This window comes from Rhinolophus sinicus, linkage group LG05, assembly GCF_036562045.2.
Source record: "Rhinolophus sinicus isolate RSC01 linkage group LG05, ASM3656204v1, whole genome shotgun sequence".
Taxonomy (NCBI): domain Eukaryota; kingdom Metazoa; phylum Chordata; class Mammalia; order Chiroptera; family Rhinolophidae; genus Rhinolophus; species Rhinolophus sinicus.
The window spans coordinates 164,530,124-164,549,612 of record NC_133755.1 but is presented as its reverse complement, the minus strand read 5'-3'; the positions used below and the strand labels follow the sequence as shown (position 1 = coordinate 164,549,612).

At 39.6% G+C, this 19,489-nt stretch overlaps 1 protein-coding gene across 10 annotated transcripts in view; it reads right to left on the bottom strand.

Moving 5' to 3' along the window:
* AIG1 (androgen induced 1) overlaps window positions 1-19,489 on the bottom strand; it is a 218,967-nt gene that overhangs the window by 149,114 nt on the left and 50,364 nt on the right. For 8 of the 10 annotated variants that reach the window (XM_074333656.1, XM_074333664.1, XM_074333665.1 and 5 more), the window contains one exon: window positions 4,025-4,126. The exons of the other annotated variants lie outside the window; for them this stretch is intronic. In XM_074333656.1, coding sequence (XP_074189757.1) covers window positions 4,025-4,126 — 102 coding nt within the window. The remainder of the gene's footprint in view (window positions 1-4,024; window positions 4,127-19,489) is intronic. 10 annotated transcript variants of the gene reach the window in all.

Sequence of the window (19,489 nt, the reverse complement as noted above, 5' to 3'; positions counted from 1 at the left end):
GATCATAGAAGCAGTATTTAATGGCTTCTCTTCTGGGAAAGACAGATGCACAGAAACTTTACTAATTACCAAATGTCAAAATAATGCTGAACAGAATAGTTTCCTAAATTAAGGTTCTCTTGAGGATCCGTTACATATAACAAGAACAACTGAGAAATCAAGCATGAAGAGAGGTGGGATTTTTATTTTTTTTCTCCCTGCAAATTATATGGGGAATGAACAACTCCTGCTGTGATTATAAGAATATCTATGTCATGTCTGCTTAAAGATCTGCAGTAATAATAAGAATATCCTAACATTTTACACTGTTTGGCATTCTCAAAGCATTTCATAAACATTAATTAGGTCTTCAATAAGCAGAGATACTCTCATTGTTGGTTCCCCCCGCCCCCGCCCCGTTATATTATCAGTGAGCATCTGCAATCTTTCTAGAGTTTAAATTTTCCTATTTTCCTTCCTTCCTTCTTTCCTTCCCTCCCTCCCTCCATCCCTTCTTCCCTCCCTCCCTCCCTCCCTCCCTCCCTCCTTTCCTCCCTCCCTTCCTATAATTACTCCATCGACAATGCTTTAAAACTATAATCAGCAGAAGAGAAAGGTTCAGGGTTCTATTTTTGCAGCCAAGGAGCATGCCAGAATAGTAACAGTGCTTCTCCTTGTCAGAATGAACACAGCCGGTTGGGAGTACTCTGTTGGCCTGTGGGATGGTTTTCCTACTTACCTTCCCCTATTTCAAATGCCATTTCCATCCTTTGAAATTACAAGTATTTTTCTCAACCTATAACCACATAGTGTCTAGCAGGGTGCTTGGCATATAATAGGTTTTCAATAAATGTTTGCTAGATTGCATTAAATCAAAGCTCAGCTCCCCCATGTTGCATCCATTCAGAACCCTCCCACAACAGTCCACGATCATTCTCATTACACTTTAAAAACTGACTCATTTGCTGATATCACCTCCGTTTTTCCTTTGTCTGGTCGTCAGTGGACTTAGGATAGAAAGGTGGTAGAAGGATATAAATGCAGACATTCTTCCAAGTTTCAAAAGCAAATGCACAAACATCCTTTTTATCATCAACACTTAGTGAGTGCCGTATGAGCATCACGTGCTTTTTGAGTTGCTGGGAATACAAAGATAAATAAGGGCTTCAAGGATAGACAGTTTTTTATTTTGGATATTGAACTGACTCCAATTTAAATATACTATGTTTATATGTTTATATTTTTAATTGAAATAAATTAAAATACTTGTTTTGTGTGTGTGCTACTTTCATGGAGCCTAGAGATAACCTACTAGTCACACATCAATGGTGGGTTACTATTCTAACTCATCTAAATAGTTAATATAATAATATACATAATAATTTAAATATTCCAAATTTTCTTCTTGCCTTTATGTCAGCAAATTCATTAAAGATGTTGGAAATTTTCACAAAATTTGAGCTCTACTGAGTGTTACTCTCATCTAAATCTAGCATCAATTAAACACAATGTAATTAGAATCAAAGTATACATAACATGCATATTTTCATAAAAATATGAACATTAAAATAAATGTAAAAAGTTGTAACTAAATTATTTTTATATTTAAGAATCAAATATTCAAAATTACCTATTAAAGTTAAAAGCAAACAGATTATAAGTACTTAAGATTAAACTTTCAAATAAAATTTAAACAAAGCTGAAAATGCTTATTCAGTATTTTGATATTTCATAAATCTTGCTACACATTTTTATAAAAATTAAATTATTCATGATTCCAGCATTTAATGTTCATATTTTAATTGCCATTCTAAAGAATCAGTATCATGCTTTAGGCATGTTGTATTTAAAGTTTCTTCTATACAGATTTAGAGTAATGTAAATGATTTAATATTGAACACTATTCCTCAGCCACCATATGCAGCTCTTTGTTAGTAAGTTTAGAACCATGAATTGGAACATGAAGAAAGCAAAGAAATAGTCATTTATCTCTACTAAGAGACAAAATTCATTGTGAAACAATCTGCTGACTGCGTGTTATCTGAGAGGATTTGACATGTTAATTAATTTATCTTTTCCCTTTCCTAAGTATTTGTGTCACTCAGTTCTCCTTGCATTTCCAAGTAGTGTTTGCCTCCAAGATTGAGAATATTAGCCCATCAAAGTGAATCAAGGGAAAATGGTGAGAGTCAAGTTGAAGTTCTAATGGCTGCGTACATGCTCCATAAACTGGTCGAAACATGCTAGCCTCTGCAAAGGTTGTGATTTATCCTCTGGCCTGAAGGTAATATTATGCATTTTAGGGATGTGGACAATAGCCCAGATAGTCAAGGACTGCACTTGTATAGCACGTGATGCACCATTTGTTCTCAGCTAAGGCCCTTCTGGTGTCGAAGACTTTCTGAGCCTAAGTTTCTTCATCTGTAAAATGGATACTACTTTATCATTCATACTACTACTATGAAAATTAAATGACATAACCACGATGGAATGCCTAGCACACAGTAGGTTCTCAAAAATAGTAGCTATCAGTACTGACTGGCAAGGAATTATGGAACCTGGCAATACTGAATTCATCCATCAGTCTAATACATTTGCACTGATACTACTATAAGACAGGCAGCTGGTCCGAATGCTTCGGATTCTGAGGCTGCTGTTTTGCACTAAAAAGGTGACATTGTGGTGGGGGATAGATACATGTATAACAGACATATGTAAGTGCTGTGCAAGAACAAAATGACAAAAGAGCGAACTTGCCTTGGGAGGGTGAGGAAAGACTTCTCAGAGAACATGTTATATAAACCGTCAGGATGAGCAGGACTTTCCCAGCAAAGAATGGGAAGGTTATTTGGGGCAGAGGATTGGAAAGACATGGAGCCATGAAAGGGCTTTCACATTCAAGAAAAGTAAAAAGTTGGAGAGGGGCAGAGGAGCCACGGCAGGCCCCTTAGATGGGTAAACTGAACTGATAAGACCCGGCTGATTTGTAGGAAACTAGACCAGAGGTGCCATGTTAATCCTGCAACAGTGTGGCTCTAATCGGACTCAAAGAAACTTCCAGTTCCCTGAGATGTGCCACTGGCTTACAAAAGGATTAATCAAAGCTCTTCAGTATAGTAATGTTTGTTTGTTGGTACACACCACTTTTCTTAAAATAAACCCAAATTGGGGCAGCAGGGAAACTATTATTTTGGCCCTAAGACACATAATTTCCAGCTCTTTGCTCCCCTCTAATTTCTGTGATAGGTTGCCCTTTTCACCAGGAGCACCCAGTGGTAGTCTAAAAATTGCTGTAGCCAAAAAATGCAGGCTTCTTAGGTAATACCACAACTGTGCTCAATTCCAGAAGTAGAAAGGGAAGATGATACACAACTTGTCTGCAGAAAATATCTCTTCAAATCTTGTAAAGATATGGAAATCATCCAAAGCATTTGATTTGAGACTTGTGAAGGTAACACCATGGCTAACACACTAGAAAGAATTAGAGAAGAAGGAAAAGACCTAGCAGCCACAGGCAAATGCTTTTGGATGGGCAGAGCCAGACAAGGCAGACAGCCATTGCCCAGGACCCCTGCAATGCTTGCGGCAGATCTCCCAGGGACTGAACAGCCATGCTGCTCCTCTGGGGGCGAAATTCTCCAAGTGCAATACGCAGTTGCTTCCAACACAATCCCATTGATGTGAGGGGAGGAAGAGCATGGTATTAACAGTTGCACAGGGTATTAACAGCTGATGCCCCAACAGGGGACAATCCTTTTAGTGGCCCAGAAATCAAATTCACCTAGGGATGAGCTAGTTGTATTATCTAACACCACTGATGCATCTTACAAACTGTGGACTCATCTACTACATCGTTTTATAGTGACTCAGTTGCATGGGAAGATGTTTTTCATTTACATTCAATATTCTTCTCTAGTTATAACTGCATTATAGCCTTCCAACATTTCACAGTTAGATAAATTCTATGGAAAGCATAAGTTAGAAAACAGCTCTTTAATAGATTTTTTTTTAAACAAAAGGAAATCATTTGTTTTCATCCACTCACCATTCCATGATTCAGCCACCCTGGGATAAAATTATCAAGCAACTTCGGGTAAATCATCTCTCTGTCATAGGCATAAATGATCCAGAACACAGCTACAACGAACTGGAAGGGAAAAGAAATCTTTTATTTCAAATTCACCAACTATCCACAACATACAATTTGTTAATTATCTATTGTTCAAGGAACCCAACATAATTTGTAACCTATAATGAAAGACAAATCAGTAAACCAGCTAATGACCGGAAAGATAGTTCTAACTTCATGCCATTAGTGGTAATGGTAGGAGTCCCTCCTTTTTCTTCTATCTCTCAATGGTTTTCCCTCAGGCAAAGGGATCTGTTTGTGAGCGAGAGAGAAATGGTCTGTCTGTTGTCTGGAACAGCTCCCTTCCCGGGCTAATTGTGTTGGTTTGATTCCTCTCAAGAGGGTTTAAAAGTTCACTGGTGGTTTTTGGATCCCATTCCCCACTAGAGTGTGTACAGAGTTAGCACACACTCAAGAATCTGTAGTGGATGTCCCTTTTCCTTAAACCCATCATGTGGTTTAAATTAATGTTCACATTCTCAAGTTTCTATTTTACCACTAACAGCATTGAAATCACTGCTATAAAATGTCCCAAAGTCACATTGCGAGCAAATGTATTAATTTATATAGCCTAAGCAGGGGCTTTAGCTGCACTGAGAAGAAGAGAGCATGGAGGGCAAAGGAAGATTCCTAATTCTCTTGGAATAACTTAAAAGTTCATCTGGGTTCCAGAGGTTGATTTTGAGCCATCAGCAACATAATCATTAAAAGAGAGTACTCAATTTATTATCATCCTTCTTCAAATTAACGATGAGAAAATAAGTTCAGACACAATAAAGAAATGAATGGCCCAAGGTTTTATCCTTCAGTATAGAATTTTAAAGTGAATGCTTTTGTAAATAGTCAATAAATGTAGCTTGGGAAAAGGCAACCACCCCGAGAGAGGGATCAAATTCTCTGCAGAGCTATGTCTCAGATAATATAGTCATACTATAGAATGATAAAATGCAGCACGAATATTCAACAGCAACAATTTTAATCTCATTTCTTATAAGTCATCCATGTCTCCACATTTTATTAATAAAAATAATAAATATTTTAATGCCACTTTTTATAAAACCCCTGGTGGTTATATAGCTCAAGGCTGGTAATCACATGGGTTCCAAAATTCTATTCCAAGTATCTCAGTTATGACATGGGTAATCTTGGCTCCCCAAAAATATTCACTCTTAAAACTGAGGATGTTGTGAATATTTATTCTTTCATAAAACACACTGAATGATAATTACAATGGTCAATTCTAGATTATGTACATAGTTTTAATAGGAGATTAGGGTCCTCAGTTATTTATCCTGTGTTTGGGTCAACTATTTTCACTTAGTTGATAAATGCACAGGATGAACAAAGAGAAAAATCTATATTATTAGCTTTAGCTTAACTATCAAATTGGATCTTCCAAGTACAATGAATCATTTTTGTATTACCTATAATTTTAGTTTATTTATTCCACCACAGACTTCAAATGGAGCAGCTACCAGTGTTCCCTGCCCTCAGACCGGGGCCCCTGCATTACAGCCTTGCTACCCAAAGTGGGGTCCCATGGAATAGTAGCTGGTTAGATGTGCAGAATGTGCAGAATGCCACCTCCCATCCTCACATGCTCTGATCCTGTATTTTCGAGGTTGTTCACATGCATGTAAAGTTTGAGATGTCCGGCTTTGGAAGGCCTTACCCAGGCCACCTTGAGCCTCTTCCCTACCCAAGGAGTGAGGTGAACCTAGGGCCAAGCAGCTTGCCTACCCAGAGCCTGCACCCCTCCTCTTCTAGACTACATCCCAGGAAACCAGAACCCTGCAATTCCCTGCCCAAATGGACACAAGCAGCTGCCTCTTATAAAATTGAGGAAAATTTCTCCTATTCTTAATTTATGTATGTAATGAATGAGTACTGACTTTTTTCCAGATAATTTTGTTGTATTTCTTACGGTGACCGTATAGTTTTTTTCCTTTATTCTGTTAATACGATGACTTATATCGATTGATGTTTTGTTTTTTTTAATGTTAAGCCAACCTTTAATTCTTGGTCATTCTGTGTTATAATTTTTATATATTGCTGGATTCAACTTACTGGTATTTCGTTAGGATTTTCCCCCCATCTTTATTCATCAAGTATATCGATCTGTAGTTAGTTTTCTTCTCTCATCATGTCTTTTTCTAATTTTGGTAACAGGATAATGCTGGCCTCAAAAGATAAGCTGGGAAGTGCTCCTTCCTCTATTTTCTGAAGGGCTTAGTGCAAGATTGATATTATTTCTTCTTTACCTATTTGATATACTTCTCCAGTGCAGCCCTCTGGACTTGTAAGTTTTCTTGTGAGGTTTACTTGTGAATTTGAATTCTTTTAGATAAAGAGTTTTCAGGTTTTCTATTTTCTGTGAGTTAGTTTGAGTCATTTTTGCCTTTTGTGGAATTTCTCCGCTTTAGCTAAGTTTTTGAATTTATAAAGATGTTCTTCATATCCCACTATGGAAATCAGCCAACGCTGCAGATCGGGTACCTTTTCCCTGGACAGCTGATTATGAGTCACCTATCATCACATCAACGATGAGAGCTACACGTTGACCATGAATGATCATTCAGTCCCTACCACATGGAAAGCACTGTGGGATCAATACTTAATAGTGCAATTTGGTCAACCCTTAGACCCTCTATTGTTTCTTGAGGGAATTATAAGGATTATCATAAGGGTGACTTTCAAGAAAGTGTAAGTCACCATTCTTAGTGTAACACTAGAAGGTCAAGAGGCACCGCTGAGTAACCAGTCTTCTAAATAGTGCTTGAGATATAAACACAGCACAGATGGCAGCTCCTTGGCTCCTGCGCTGACATCCTCTTGATAGTATGGTCATCAGCAAACCGAAAATAATTTTGAGCTCTACTACCAGTGCGCGGATATGAAACAAAAATAGGTTTTCTTGGACAGGCTAGGTGACACTGAAACGTTCCACTGTTGCCAGGACCAGAATACTGTACTTGAACTGACAGTGGAAGGGGCACGGTCACTTTCCAGTCCTTCAAGCTTCCCAGACAAAATACTTATGTTACAGCAATTCACCGAAGCCCTCATCTGAACCCACGGAACTATGAGAAATGAGTGCAAAAGTAAACCGGATTCACACTTTGCCTCTTTCTGTAAGGAGTCTCTCACACGGAGTCCATTAGAAGCTAAAGCTGATCAGCTTTAGTTTACTTCTAAGAAAAAGCTTTACTGATCAGAGGGAAATTCTTTGGAATTGAGTAAAACAGATTAGAATGCAAAGCATGTTTCAGTGACTAGTGCCACAAAGGAGGCTAAAGAGAAAAGTCACTTATCTACAGATTGGTCTAGAAAGGCCATTAGCATGATATCAACCACCTACTGCTGAAGGAGGGAAGGAAGGAGAAGGGGAGGGAAGAAGAAATAGGTGAATACATCTTTAAAGTCTACAGCTTCAGCATGACATGGTCCTATGAAATTGTTTTCCCGTTTAAAACTAATCTTTTAGAACTTGAACTTTACCAAATACTGATTGGAAAAAATTTAAATTGTTTTTGGGCTCTATTACTTTGCTTCCAGCTTTCTTATTCATGATTTGCTTTCCCATCAATTCTTTCCATGGTCATACTGTTGCTGAGAGGTAATATTTGGACATGTTTCCAGTTGTGATTTCTTTCCAAATACACAAAGCACGAGAATACGTTGCGTGTTCTGGATGCTAGCTGGCTTTGTCTCGGATGGCCCCCCATGCACAGAGTAAATGCCTCATTTTGACATGGCTCGTCTTCTCGCTTTCCAGACCTAGGAGTTCCTGACTCCGCAAGTGCTCTCCTCCTGGCTGACTTCCCTCAGCCATACCCTCAAATTAAGAAATGCATAGTGGAGCCCAGGGCCCTCTGAAATGTTATAGCATCTTCTGTTCCAGAGTACAATTAGTTTCTAGTACTCATTCCTAGAAGTGTGACATAGAACTCCTCTACTTGTAATTATGAGGCTATAACATTTTACTTTTCATGCTATGCATTTTGCTCAAATTGCCTTACAACTAGAATCTCCGTTTAGAGAGTTTCCAAAGCACATGCTGATGTTACGCCTTTTATATGGCTTTCAACTATCATCTTGTTGGTAGAATTTATAATTTATCCACATATCTGCTTTAGATCTTTCATTAGCTCTTCTGGCTGCATAAATAATGTGAGAATAAAAACCCAACTTCTGAAAGTGCTGATATGATTTGATGACTGCCTTTCTCTCCAGCCTCAGTTTGTACCATATTCTCTCTTGTTCCTTAAGTTCCAATTGGCAATTTGATTGTTCCTGAAACTCATTAAGCTGTTTCCTGCCTCGAGGCCATAGTATTTCCTACTCTCTATGCCATGAATGCTCTTCCCTCATTTTCATGTGGGTGGATTTTCTGTTCCTTCAGATCCATCTTAAACATCACATCTTCATGGAAGCCTCGCCAGTGACTCCACTGCTCCACTAATTTTTGATTTAAAAAATAGACTCTGATTTGAAAAATAGCCTCTTTTTATTGTTGTTCAATTGTTCATTGCCTGGCTCGTTTATGAGAAAGTGAAATCTCTGAGAACAGGAACTTGTCTGTCTTGTTCATTGCTATTTCACCACTGCAGGGCACAGAACATGTTTATGATTAAAAAAAAAAAAGCTGAATAAATGAATAAAAGTGTACTGCTGCTTCTCATAAGCAAGTTGCCTTTTACGCCTTCAATTTTCTTCCCATTGACCTAAAATTTCTCTTTTATGTTCTCCCTATTTTTTTTTTTTTGGCTTCCTGTCAGTCAGGAAGATATGCCCTTCTCCCCAAGGTTATTCTTCCAGCCTGTCCCTTCTATGAGTCAGCTCTTCCTTCACCTGGTTAAGTCTTCTATATCCTAAAACAATCCTCTGGAATGCTAGATCAAGCTGAAAGACTCAAGGCTCTCTTTCCTGAAATCAACCAACAACAAGGAGAATGAGATATAGACATGAAACCAGTCGAAGTAGGAAACACCCAGAATCCAAACATCACCTTTTAAAAAGGCTGCCAAGTATTAGGAAAATTGAACCAGGACAGGGGGAGACTCTGATGGAAGAAACAAGATCTGAGGGCTCTCTGGTTGAGCAAGCAGAGCAGAGAGATCGCTACAGGTGGCACACTCTAAGGGACAATAAATGACCCTTGCTGGGAACAGGAGGTCTGAGGTGCTTGGGAGCACTGGGGAAATGTTCTCCTCCCTGCTTGGCTTCAGGTGTCATGAGTGATGATGTGAAATGTGAAAATGGGCAGGCGTGTCATCTCTTTAAGAAGCAGGCTGTGGGTCTGTTCAAGTAAACGAGAAAGGATAACCAGCCTGAATGCTCAGCCTCAAGCTCACCTGGCAGAGGCCAAGCTTCTTGTCACTGTACAAAAGGGTTGCGATCAAAATGAGGCAAGGAAAGCGAAATGAGTGTAGTCCAGAAAAAAACCATTCTCCAGGGGAGGGTGGTGATTGAAAACATTTGGAAATTCAAACTACCCTAGCTCAGTTCCTTAGCCTGTCTCCAGTTCTAGCTTGCACAAACAGCTGGTTCAGGCAGAACAGACTAATTTAAGGATGAGTAATCATAAAAAAAGAAATAGCATTGAATGTATTCATGGATACCACACACACACACACACAAAGGAAGAGATAAAGTGGAATATGACCGAAAAAAAGGGGGCAACTGAACAATGCAAACCAGAAAAATGATTCCAGGATAAATATAATTTATGATCAAATAATTCTCCATTAAAGAATGGAGGTCAAAGAAGAAAAATGGAGACTGAAAGAAGAGAAGATAAAGCAAGAGAAGAGAGTAAAAATGAAGGACAGAACTTAAAAATAAATAAAATATTAAAAATAAAACTGCTTCAAACTGCAAGTCACATTATAAGCAGTGAAAAGGAAAAAATGCCTTTGGTCAAGACAGTTGGGGTTTCGCTTTCCAAGCAGCACTGTGGACTGGATACACTGAAAAATCTTCCTGCTGCGAAACACTAGGTGCTAAATAAATTACAACAAATGTACTCTCAAATGTATTTCAGAACACACAAGAAAGGAAGGGAAATCACTAGGAGACAAAAAAAAAAAAAAAAAAATCATGCCGACAGTAAAAGAGCAAGGAAAAAAGAAAAAAGCAAAACCAGAACAGTCGCAAGCACAGAAACAGGGGCTGCCCTGGAGGTAAATGCCAATGCTAGAATCAGAGCGTTCAGTGCATTGTGGGCAAGGAGACGGATGCCTAGGGCCTCGGGGCCCATGCAAATTGGTGCAGGAGGCACTGAACCAGGAGCCTGGCCCACAGGGAGGCCATACCTTCATTGTAAGGGCAGGCTAGAGAAAGTACCCTTCATCAGGTTAAACAAATCGCTTTCTATTCCTAATTGCTAAGATTTTTTAATCAAAAAGGCTTCATTTCAGTGAATTTTATTCTGCACTGAGATCATTTTTCCTGCTTTATAGTTGTATGCATAAAAGCTAAGCTGTGGTAATTAAGCAAGGTCTGCAAAGTCAGAAATAACTTGGATACTTATTCCCAATAGCTGTCGTGGATACTGCAGTGCGTCTCCCAGGACCCTGTTCAGAGCCCCATGCATCCATACCCCATCCGCTGGGAATATGGGTCCCTGGCCACTGTCAGCTGCATTCCTCACTGGGAATCACCCTCAGCTGCAGGGAACTGCCCTGCTCACCCCAGGGGCAGTCCAAACCCAGTGACTGACGAATGCAAGGATACAAATACTCAAGCCCTTTGCCTCAACTTAGAGCAACTCTAATGTGTCATCCCAGCTCTAGGGCTCCCATGATGCTTCAGTCACAACTGCAACTTTCTCCTTCTGTCCAGCACGCTCTTCCTCACTTCCTAACAGGTGTATCTCCCAAGAGCTCCCTCCTTCTCCATCTCAGAGCCTGTCTCAGGGCCCTGGATCTAAGACAATGCCATTCATGTATAAGCACAATAGATAAACATTGTTAAACATGAAAACATTTCTAGTAAATAAATCATCATAAAGACACGTATTTGCCATCTCACCCTGCAGAGGTAGTCATTGCCAAAAGGATAGGTATATCCTTCAATATCGTTTTTCATGCATGGAAAATATATCCCATACACTATTTTACAAAATTAGATCATACTATACCTAGTCTTCTGCAGGTGTTTAATTTAAAAATATTTTAAGGCTACAACCCATTTTTCTTAAGTGCGTTTTAGAACTCCACTATATGAGTATGCACCAGAACTCACTACTCACTCACTAATGGATATGTATAGTCATTCCAATGATTACAATTTCCAACAGTGCTGCAATGGACATGTTATGTCTACATTTTTATGCACTGAGTACCTCAGAGTAATAAATTACTAGAAGTGAAGCTCCTGGATTTCAGGTCACCTTTGCCTGTTGAGCTGACTTTCACAAAGGCTCCTCTGTCATTCTCTGCTCCCAGCGCCCCACCAACTTTACCCCAGTTCCAGACCATTCTGTCCCTATCCTTTACTCTTTTGGTTGCCTCTTGGCTAGATGACTGGCTTCAGTTTCTTTTAGTAATTCTATTTATGCTTTATCTTGGCTTCAGAGTTATCTTATTAAAACTCTTAAGAAGTTCCCAGTTTAAAACTTCCAATGTCCCCCACCCCTTTGCTTGCAGAATGAAATGAAAAATCCCTTTGGTGATCTGGTTGAATTCTCTTTCCAGTCCCTTTCCAGCTTCTTCCAGGAACCCAATCCCCGGACTACATATCGTTTCCCAAACTCACCGCACACTTCCAAGTATCCATTCCTTTGTGATTTTTATAATTGCAGCTCGAAATTCATTGTAATTCTTTTTCAAAATCCAAGCTCTAGCAAGTGTTACTTTTTAAATTTAATTTTTATTAAATTTATTGGGGTGACATTGGTTGGTAAAATTATACAGGTTTCAAGCGCACAGGTGTTACATTTGTTGGGCAGTCATTCCCTCATCCCTCCAACTTCTTGTCAGAAGGCAGTGCTTTTTTCACTGATCCATTGTAGCACTCCGCTTACAACACTAGCCCATTTAACTCTGACTCTTCTATATCCTCTAACTTGCTGGCCTCTCTAAGTTGCCGAAGGCTCCCTCTCTCTGCAAGGCCCCCTTATATGCTGCTCCCTTTGCCTGGAATGCTTCCCTCCACCCCTTCCAGCTCATCCTTACCATGTAGATAGGATCAAAAGTGTCATAACCTCTAGGAAGCCTCATGTGAGTTGCCCCAGACTTGGGCCCCTTTGCCTTGCATGTGCTGTCACAGCAAGCACCTTATGCTTTTCCTTCGTAATACAGAGCATAATTACGATTAAATAATTGACAGTGTAATTACTGATTTCTCTTCCCAGTGGAATGCAAACTCCATGAGAACAAGGACCTTGCTGTTGCATCGTCATATCTCTCTTGGTACTTTATGTTTTTATTTCTTAACTCTTTATTTTGAAATAAAGACTCAAGAAGTTGCCAAACAATGTAGAGAGTTCCTGTGTATCTTTCACCCAGCTTGCCCCAATGATAACATCTTGTGCAAGCATGGTACATTTTTCAAAACCAGAAAACTGATATTGGTACAATACTATTAACTGAACTATAGACCTATTCAGATTTCACCAGTTTTTACATGCACTCTTTTTTGTTTGGTTGGGGGGTGGTTATTGCACTATGACATTCTATCATATGCATTCATTTGTGTAACCACTACCACCATCAGGATTCAGAAGAGTTTCATCATCACAAAGAAATTTCCTAATGTTACACCCATGAAGTCACACCCTCACCTAACCTTACTCCTGGCAACCACGGATCTGTTCTCCATCACTATACTTTGTCACTTGGAGAATATTCTACAAATGTAATATTTCCCAGTGTTTTACGAAGACAGGCTTACATCTCTACTATGTATGGGCCAGAGGCTTCACAAGCAACATCTTATGTAAGAATCACAGCTACCTTCAGGTAGCTACTATTATTTTTCTAGTTTTATAGATGAATAAACTTAGATTTAGAGAATTTTAGTAACTTTGCCAGAGTTAAAAAGTTAGTAAGTAGCCAGTCAGAATGTGAGCCCAGACAGTGAGACCCCAGAACCAATGCCTTTAACCTTTTAAAAAAATATTTCGCACAGTAGGTAGTATGTACTTTTAAAGGAATTAATACTTGAATGAAATAAATGAAATGCCAAAGACTTCTGGGTCCTCTAGAATGGCCCGCTTATAGCAGAAATTCAATGAATGTGGGGTGAGTAACATGTTTGGGCAGTCATTCTAGAAAAACCAAAAGGAAAAGAAAGAGGGTCACATATGGAGAAAAATCACCTAGCTGGTTCTCTGGACCGAACGTGACGTACAGAGCCACAGGACAGTAACACAGGAAGCAGAATCAGAAGCAGAATCATTCTTCTCTTGTAGTAATAAATGCATTAGTGGAATCTCAAGCATCTCAACAAGGATTATTTGACCGGTACATCTTCCCTCTGGCAAATTCATATCCACAGGAGAGACAAACAGTATTGATTGAGAATATCTGCTGGTCCTAACTGATATTTGCTTCTTATCTTAACCCTTGGAGTCACGTTCTTTTCCTTACTCAAATTTTAGTTAATAGGCTCCTATCTTATTCTCATGTCACTTTGGGGACACGAGTGTTTCCTGAGAATACCAGCCGGTGGGGGATATTTTCTTTATCCTTTCAGCGTTCTTTAAACTTTAAAGATGCATCTACACAGCCTGAGCCTCAGCAGTCTGCCTGCCTCCCAGCACTTCAGGATTTTTTTTTAGCAAACACACACAAAAAAAGGTTTACACCCACACACATATATGTCTACATGTTCATATGTATGTGTGTGTCTATGTGTGTACACACACACACATATATCCCCTTCTTATATATATATCAAGGTTCTATGGTATGATATTATACACATCTAAGAAGGAAATATATATGTATATATAGCCCCTTCTTAGATGTGCATAATATCATACCATAGAACCTTGAATTTGTTGTTTCGTCACATATCCAGGAAATGTAAAGCATAAATAAAGCATTATGGGACAAACAGTAGTGAAAATGCAGATGTGAAAATAAACTGAGTTCAGCAAGCAGAGGCCAGCTTTCCTTGGGAGGATCCGTCAAAGCAGAGTGACCCTGAGCTTATCTCATGATGCCTGTGGGATTCAGGAGATAGGAGATAAAGGCTGCCCAGCATGGAAAAGCACCTTGAAGCTCCCACATAAAGTAGCACCTCAAAGGGTTACACCTTCAGTGTAAGGGTGGATGAGAAATGACCCTCGGCAGAGAAGCTGACAGGGAGGAAACATCCTGCTAGAACCATAGCTCTGTAGTAAGAGGAAAAAGGAAATTATAGCTAGGATTACATTAAAATGAACATCCACAGGGCAGCTACAAGTACACGCAAGAGACATCCAGCTAACTGCACCTTGAATTTAAAGTTACCACCTGAGAATAAAATTAAGGGAAATCTCATTTAATCGAATCTAATAAAAATAAGTAGAGCATCTTTTGTAGAAACCTTCCATGGAGGTGGCTCTGTGTCAATGACTGCCTATACTCGGTATCAGAATAGCCTGACCAGAACAATACTGTAACAGTGGAAGCTGAAGCCTGCCCAAGAAGGGTACGTCAACAGGAGAAATGTGGGTAGTGGCTTATGGATATAAAAGAGCAGGGATGTGTCTCCACAGGGTCCTCTGGCCACCCCAGGTAGCATCCTGGTTTACCCAAAAAGTCAATCTCTATGGTGCAAAAGGATGCATCAAACTACAGTAATTTCACAACTTAACACTAATATCATCCAATTACAGCACTGATTTCCAGTTTACCCAGAAATCTTCTGGCTAACCTTTGTCTTCTTCAAAGTTGTTCTGCCTCTAGGGAGAGCTTATGCAGTCTCCAGTCTGCCTGAAAATCTTTGCCATTATTAATTGCTGAATTATCTTTCTGAGCTAAACGTTAGTGAGCATGGGTTCATTTACTGAGAGAAGGATTACCTCACAATACACTGACAAAGTGAGTGTTTGAATCTTGGTCCTGGGTTATAATGACACTTGAGTAATGTCCCAGCACACTGGGACACCCACAAATGGCCACCTTACTGCCTCTGAATTGTTACAAAGATAAGAGAAGAAGGAGGCTAAGGTTTTCTGTGTTTTGTTTAGATTATACGCATAAACAAACTAGGAAAATATGTAGTAATTTCTGTGCAAAGTTCGCAATAGGAAAAGAGCTTTTGGAGAGGTGAGAGTGTTTGTTTTTAGTATTATATCAACTATATATAAATCTTGCTTCTTTTTTCCTCTACGAACAATTCACCCTTTAGATTTAGATCGTGAATATCTAAATGAGAATACATTTGCAAATATCATTGTGATTGTTTTCCCTCAAATGTGAGCATTGTGTGAGAGCTTATCTAATACCTTTCTGGTTGTTTTTAAATTATAAAAGTCATAAATCGCAGTGTGGAAATTAGTGTGGACTTTCGTTTTTTCCTTTTAAATTATTCTATGATCTATGCTGTATAAGTAAAGCAGACAGACTCAACAAGCAAATGGTCACCTTTGGAACCGAAAGGGCTCAAAGATGCATCTACGCAGCCGGAGCCTCAGCAGTCTGCCTGCCTCCCAGCACTTCAGGATTTTTTTCTTGGCATTTGGGCTACCTGAATTCCTCGTCATGCACTTAGGGCCCCTTTTAGAATTCCTAACCAATATGGAGTTTTGTGTGTGGCTGAAGAACCCTTCTCGTCAATTAAGAGCCAAAAGGTTATACTACACTAATTAGTTTGAGAATTAACAGTTTGAGAAGGAGCCAAGATTGGGGAGACACATCTGTTGTGATGCTGATTTGCAAAAAAAGCCAGGAGACCCAAAGAAAATCTACTTCACATGGATGATTTTTTACCCATAGAGCTTTCTTTCTTTCTCTTCCTCTACTACCCTTTTTGTTTGAGACTCTTCAAGCACCAAGCGTTCATCAAACACCACTGACCAGGTCCAATATGACGGGCATTATTCTCTAGATAGGACTGAAGCAAAACAACAACTGGCTGTTATGGTGAGGGTGGTGGCAGCTTTCCGAGCCTCTGCGTCCCAAAGTCCTCTCTTTGGCGTCACACCCTGCAGGGACCAGTAAGCTTCCTACTGTCTCCTGCCTCTTGTTTACATAAGATCCCCTTGTAGGTAAGTGAAATCATGTGATAGGGTTTGACATACTGGCTGGCACACAACACTCAATAAATGTTAACTGAAGTTTGCTAGAATTGAAGGTTTCTCCCCATTTTCCCAGCTTGCTTCACTTTTCAAGATCAAGTGCATAAGAAAATGACTCTGTATATCCTGCAACATAATATAGTACACACAATCATATAGAAGACACTTACCCAAATAGGGAAGGTCACTTGTACAAGAAGGCTGTGCCACTTGGATTAACTGATTTGACTTAGAGGCCCTCAAATCCTTGCCGAAGATAGGTGAGGGATAAATTATAAATAAAAAATAAAGACAAAAAAAAGATTTGGACTAAACCTCTCTTGATATAGTACAACAAAATGGCTTTCAGGTAGGAATTCTCAGTAATATATTTCACTGGGTGGGCACAGTTTATTTGTTAAGATACCCACGCAAAATGTATTGGATCATTTGTTGGCAAAAACATTCTTTTGCAATTGTGTAGCTATGAACGATGCCTTCTCAGAAGCCCAGAGATGATTTACAGATGATATTGGATACACTTAGTAACTATTTTTAAAATGTAGTTAATTCTACTGATAAAACCTTATTTTTACATATTAAAAATAAGCATATTAGGAAAATATGTAGTAGCTTAAATCTGTAATCAATTGTTGTAATGTGAAGACAAGGCAGGAAAGATTTTCTTTTCTTGCAAAAATTTGTACTTTAAAAACTGGCTTGTAAAACTGTATAAAACCATTGCTGTATAGTGTGAAATAACGTATCAAAGAGAAACAGTAATAAGCACAAATGAAGTCTTTTGCTAAACAGCTTCAAGGAAAAAGATAAGCAGTAACGTTTGATCCAGATTCTGCGTAACTCCCTTTCTTATTTTGATGAATTTTCGTCATTAGAAATTGCGGCTAGCTCAGACTTTATGTATTTAGCTGAAAATGCCAATCAGGCAAATGACGAAAAACAAAGTTAGGGGTGGTTTGTCAGAAAGTTCAGTGTACTTACTAAGAGCAAGCGCTCCATTAATCAGAGTGTTTGGCTTTAAGTCCTGGTTGGACCATTTACTGGCCGTGGACCTCAGGAAAGTGACATGTAAAGTGGGAATGACATATGAAAAACTGTAAAATGAAAGCATCTTCTGTGAAACGGGATGATGGAAATTCCTACCTGTTGGGGCAATAAGGAGTAAATACTTAGGGGAAAGCCTTAAGCCGTAGCAAGGAGCAAAAGTTAGCTCTCTTGAGTTGTTTGTGGGAAGGGAGATGGTGTGAAGTCTCAGAAAGCGTAAATGGAACCGCTCATCCACCAGTTAGAACCAAATAGAAAGGCAACAGCAAATGCCTCTGGGGATGAGGTGTCCTCTTTAGAACTGTAAGGTCAGGTTGCGGGGAAGGAGGTACAAGTGGCATTTCTGAACTCAGACTGTTATTATATCAATGACTCTAGGGGCCTTTTCCTTTGTTGACTCAAAGCTCATTTTGACAGCAATCAATGTGTGTGCTCATGTTATTCTCTAGACATAGGAGCACTGAGACTTCTTTCTACCTAGTTATTTGCGCTTGTATGAAGCTGGTCATTCTACGTTGTAGGTGAAAAGGGGGAGAAGCCCTCTAAGATTAAGGGGTGAGGTGATAAAGACAGGTACAGAAAACTCTTCTCCGTTCCTGCCTTCCCTCTCAGACACAACACTAATTTGTCCTTAGGATTCTTCCTGGTTTCACATCCCTCCCTGGTCTCCCCTTGGTGACCGATGAACAAAGTGGTGGAGAACCCAGAGAAGCAAAACGCAGACAGAGATGGAAGGCTCCTCTGGTGCCCTCTGTGACATAGCACCCTTTCTTCTCCTCATGTCACAGCAAACATTGACAGTGCAACCCAAACTCCTACTATGCTTGTTCCTCTGTGTAAACGAAGCGCAGACGTCACCTACAGGATAAAGAGACATTCTGAAGAGGGAAACTTTCTGGAAAGTTGCTCTTCCGAGGACTGCGCTGGGCCAGCAGGGCTGCCTGTGACATGTGGCAGCAACGACTGCCCCCCCTCACCGCCTCCCCTCTCCTGTTCCCACTTGTGTTTCTGGGACACATCCCCCAGAGTCTGAATTATGCCTCCACTTTTGCTCCTCAGAGGGTTATAAAAAGGCATAATGAATGAAAGTCCTATCTAGGACTGGCGATTTGTGGTAAAAATAAGCAAGTTATCAGCATGGTAATTGCACGATCACAACTGAAAGCTAATAAATGTTGTGTAGGTGGCAAGTCTACTAGCTCCTTCCTGGGGGGGAAATGTTCCTTTTGATATTGGCTGATGGAACACAGCACACTTTGATCCAACTAAAACAAGTAAGAGTTACCTCAAAACGCCCACAGGGACTGTAGTAATTTCAGGAACACCCACACAACAAATCATTGTTTCTTTTCTTTTCTTTTTTGTTTTTACAAAGAAGGCAATGATTGGGGTAGACAGATAAGCAGGGAGAAGTAAGAAAGACAGAGATCAGGAGATAGGGACATGCAGAGAAGGAAGAAGAAAAATGAAGTGTCCCTTTTTTCTTTTCCATTTTTTAAAAACAACAACTAATATTGCACCTTGTTCCTGGTCCCCCAGACAAGGGCATACAACAGATTCTGGTCTGGGGATCAGATTTTTGAGAACAAGAATTATATGTCTATTTTACAATGTACATCAATCACATTAATGTTACTGAAGATGAAGTCTACCTTTTCTGAGTCACATATTTCAAAAATGTATTTCACTTACAGATACAAATATAGAAAGAAGACGTCTTCCTCATCTGAGAGACTTTTTGTTGCCTTTGTGCCCAGAGAGTGGGAGCTCTGTGACATAATACACAGGGCACAATAATTCTCTACCATTTCTAGGGCACTATGACAGGAAGGTTTTACTCACGGAGCCCGGTTGTCTGCATACCTGAGCTGGGGGTCTAAAGCAGGGCTACCTCTGACTCCAAATTTCATATGGAGTTTCAGAAACTGAACATAAACCATTTGGTCAATTGTGGATCATATCTGACTTCTTTGAGAACTTCAAATGTCAGTTTTAGATTAGTTGTTTATGATGATACTGATGCAAATGCACCAAAAAAAATGGCATTGGCAGAGAATAAATGGAAAAAGTATGCCTTTCACGGCTAAGATACAAAATGTTCACGA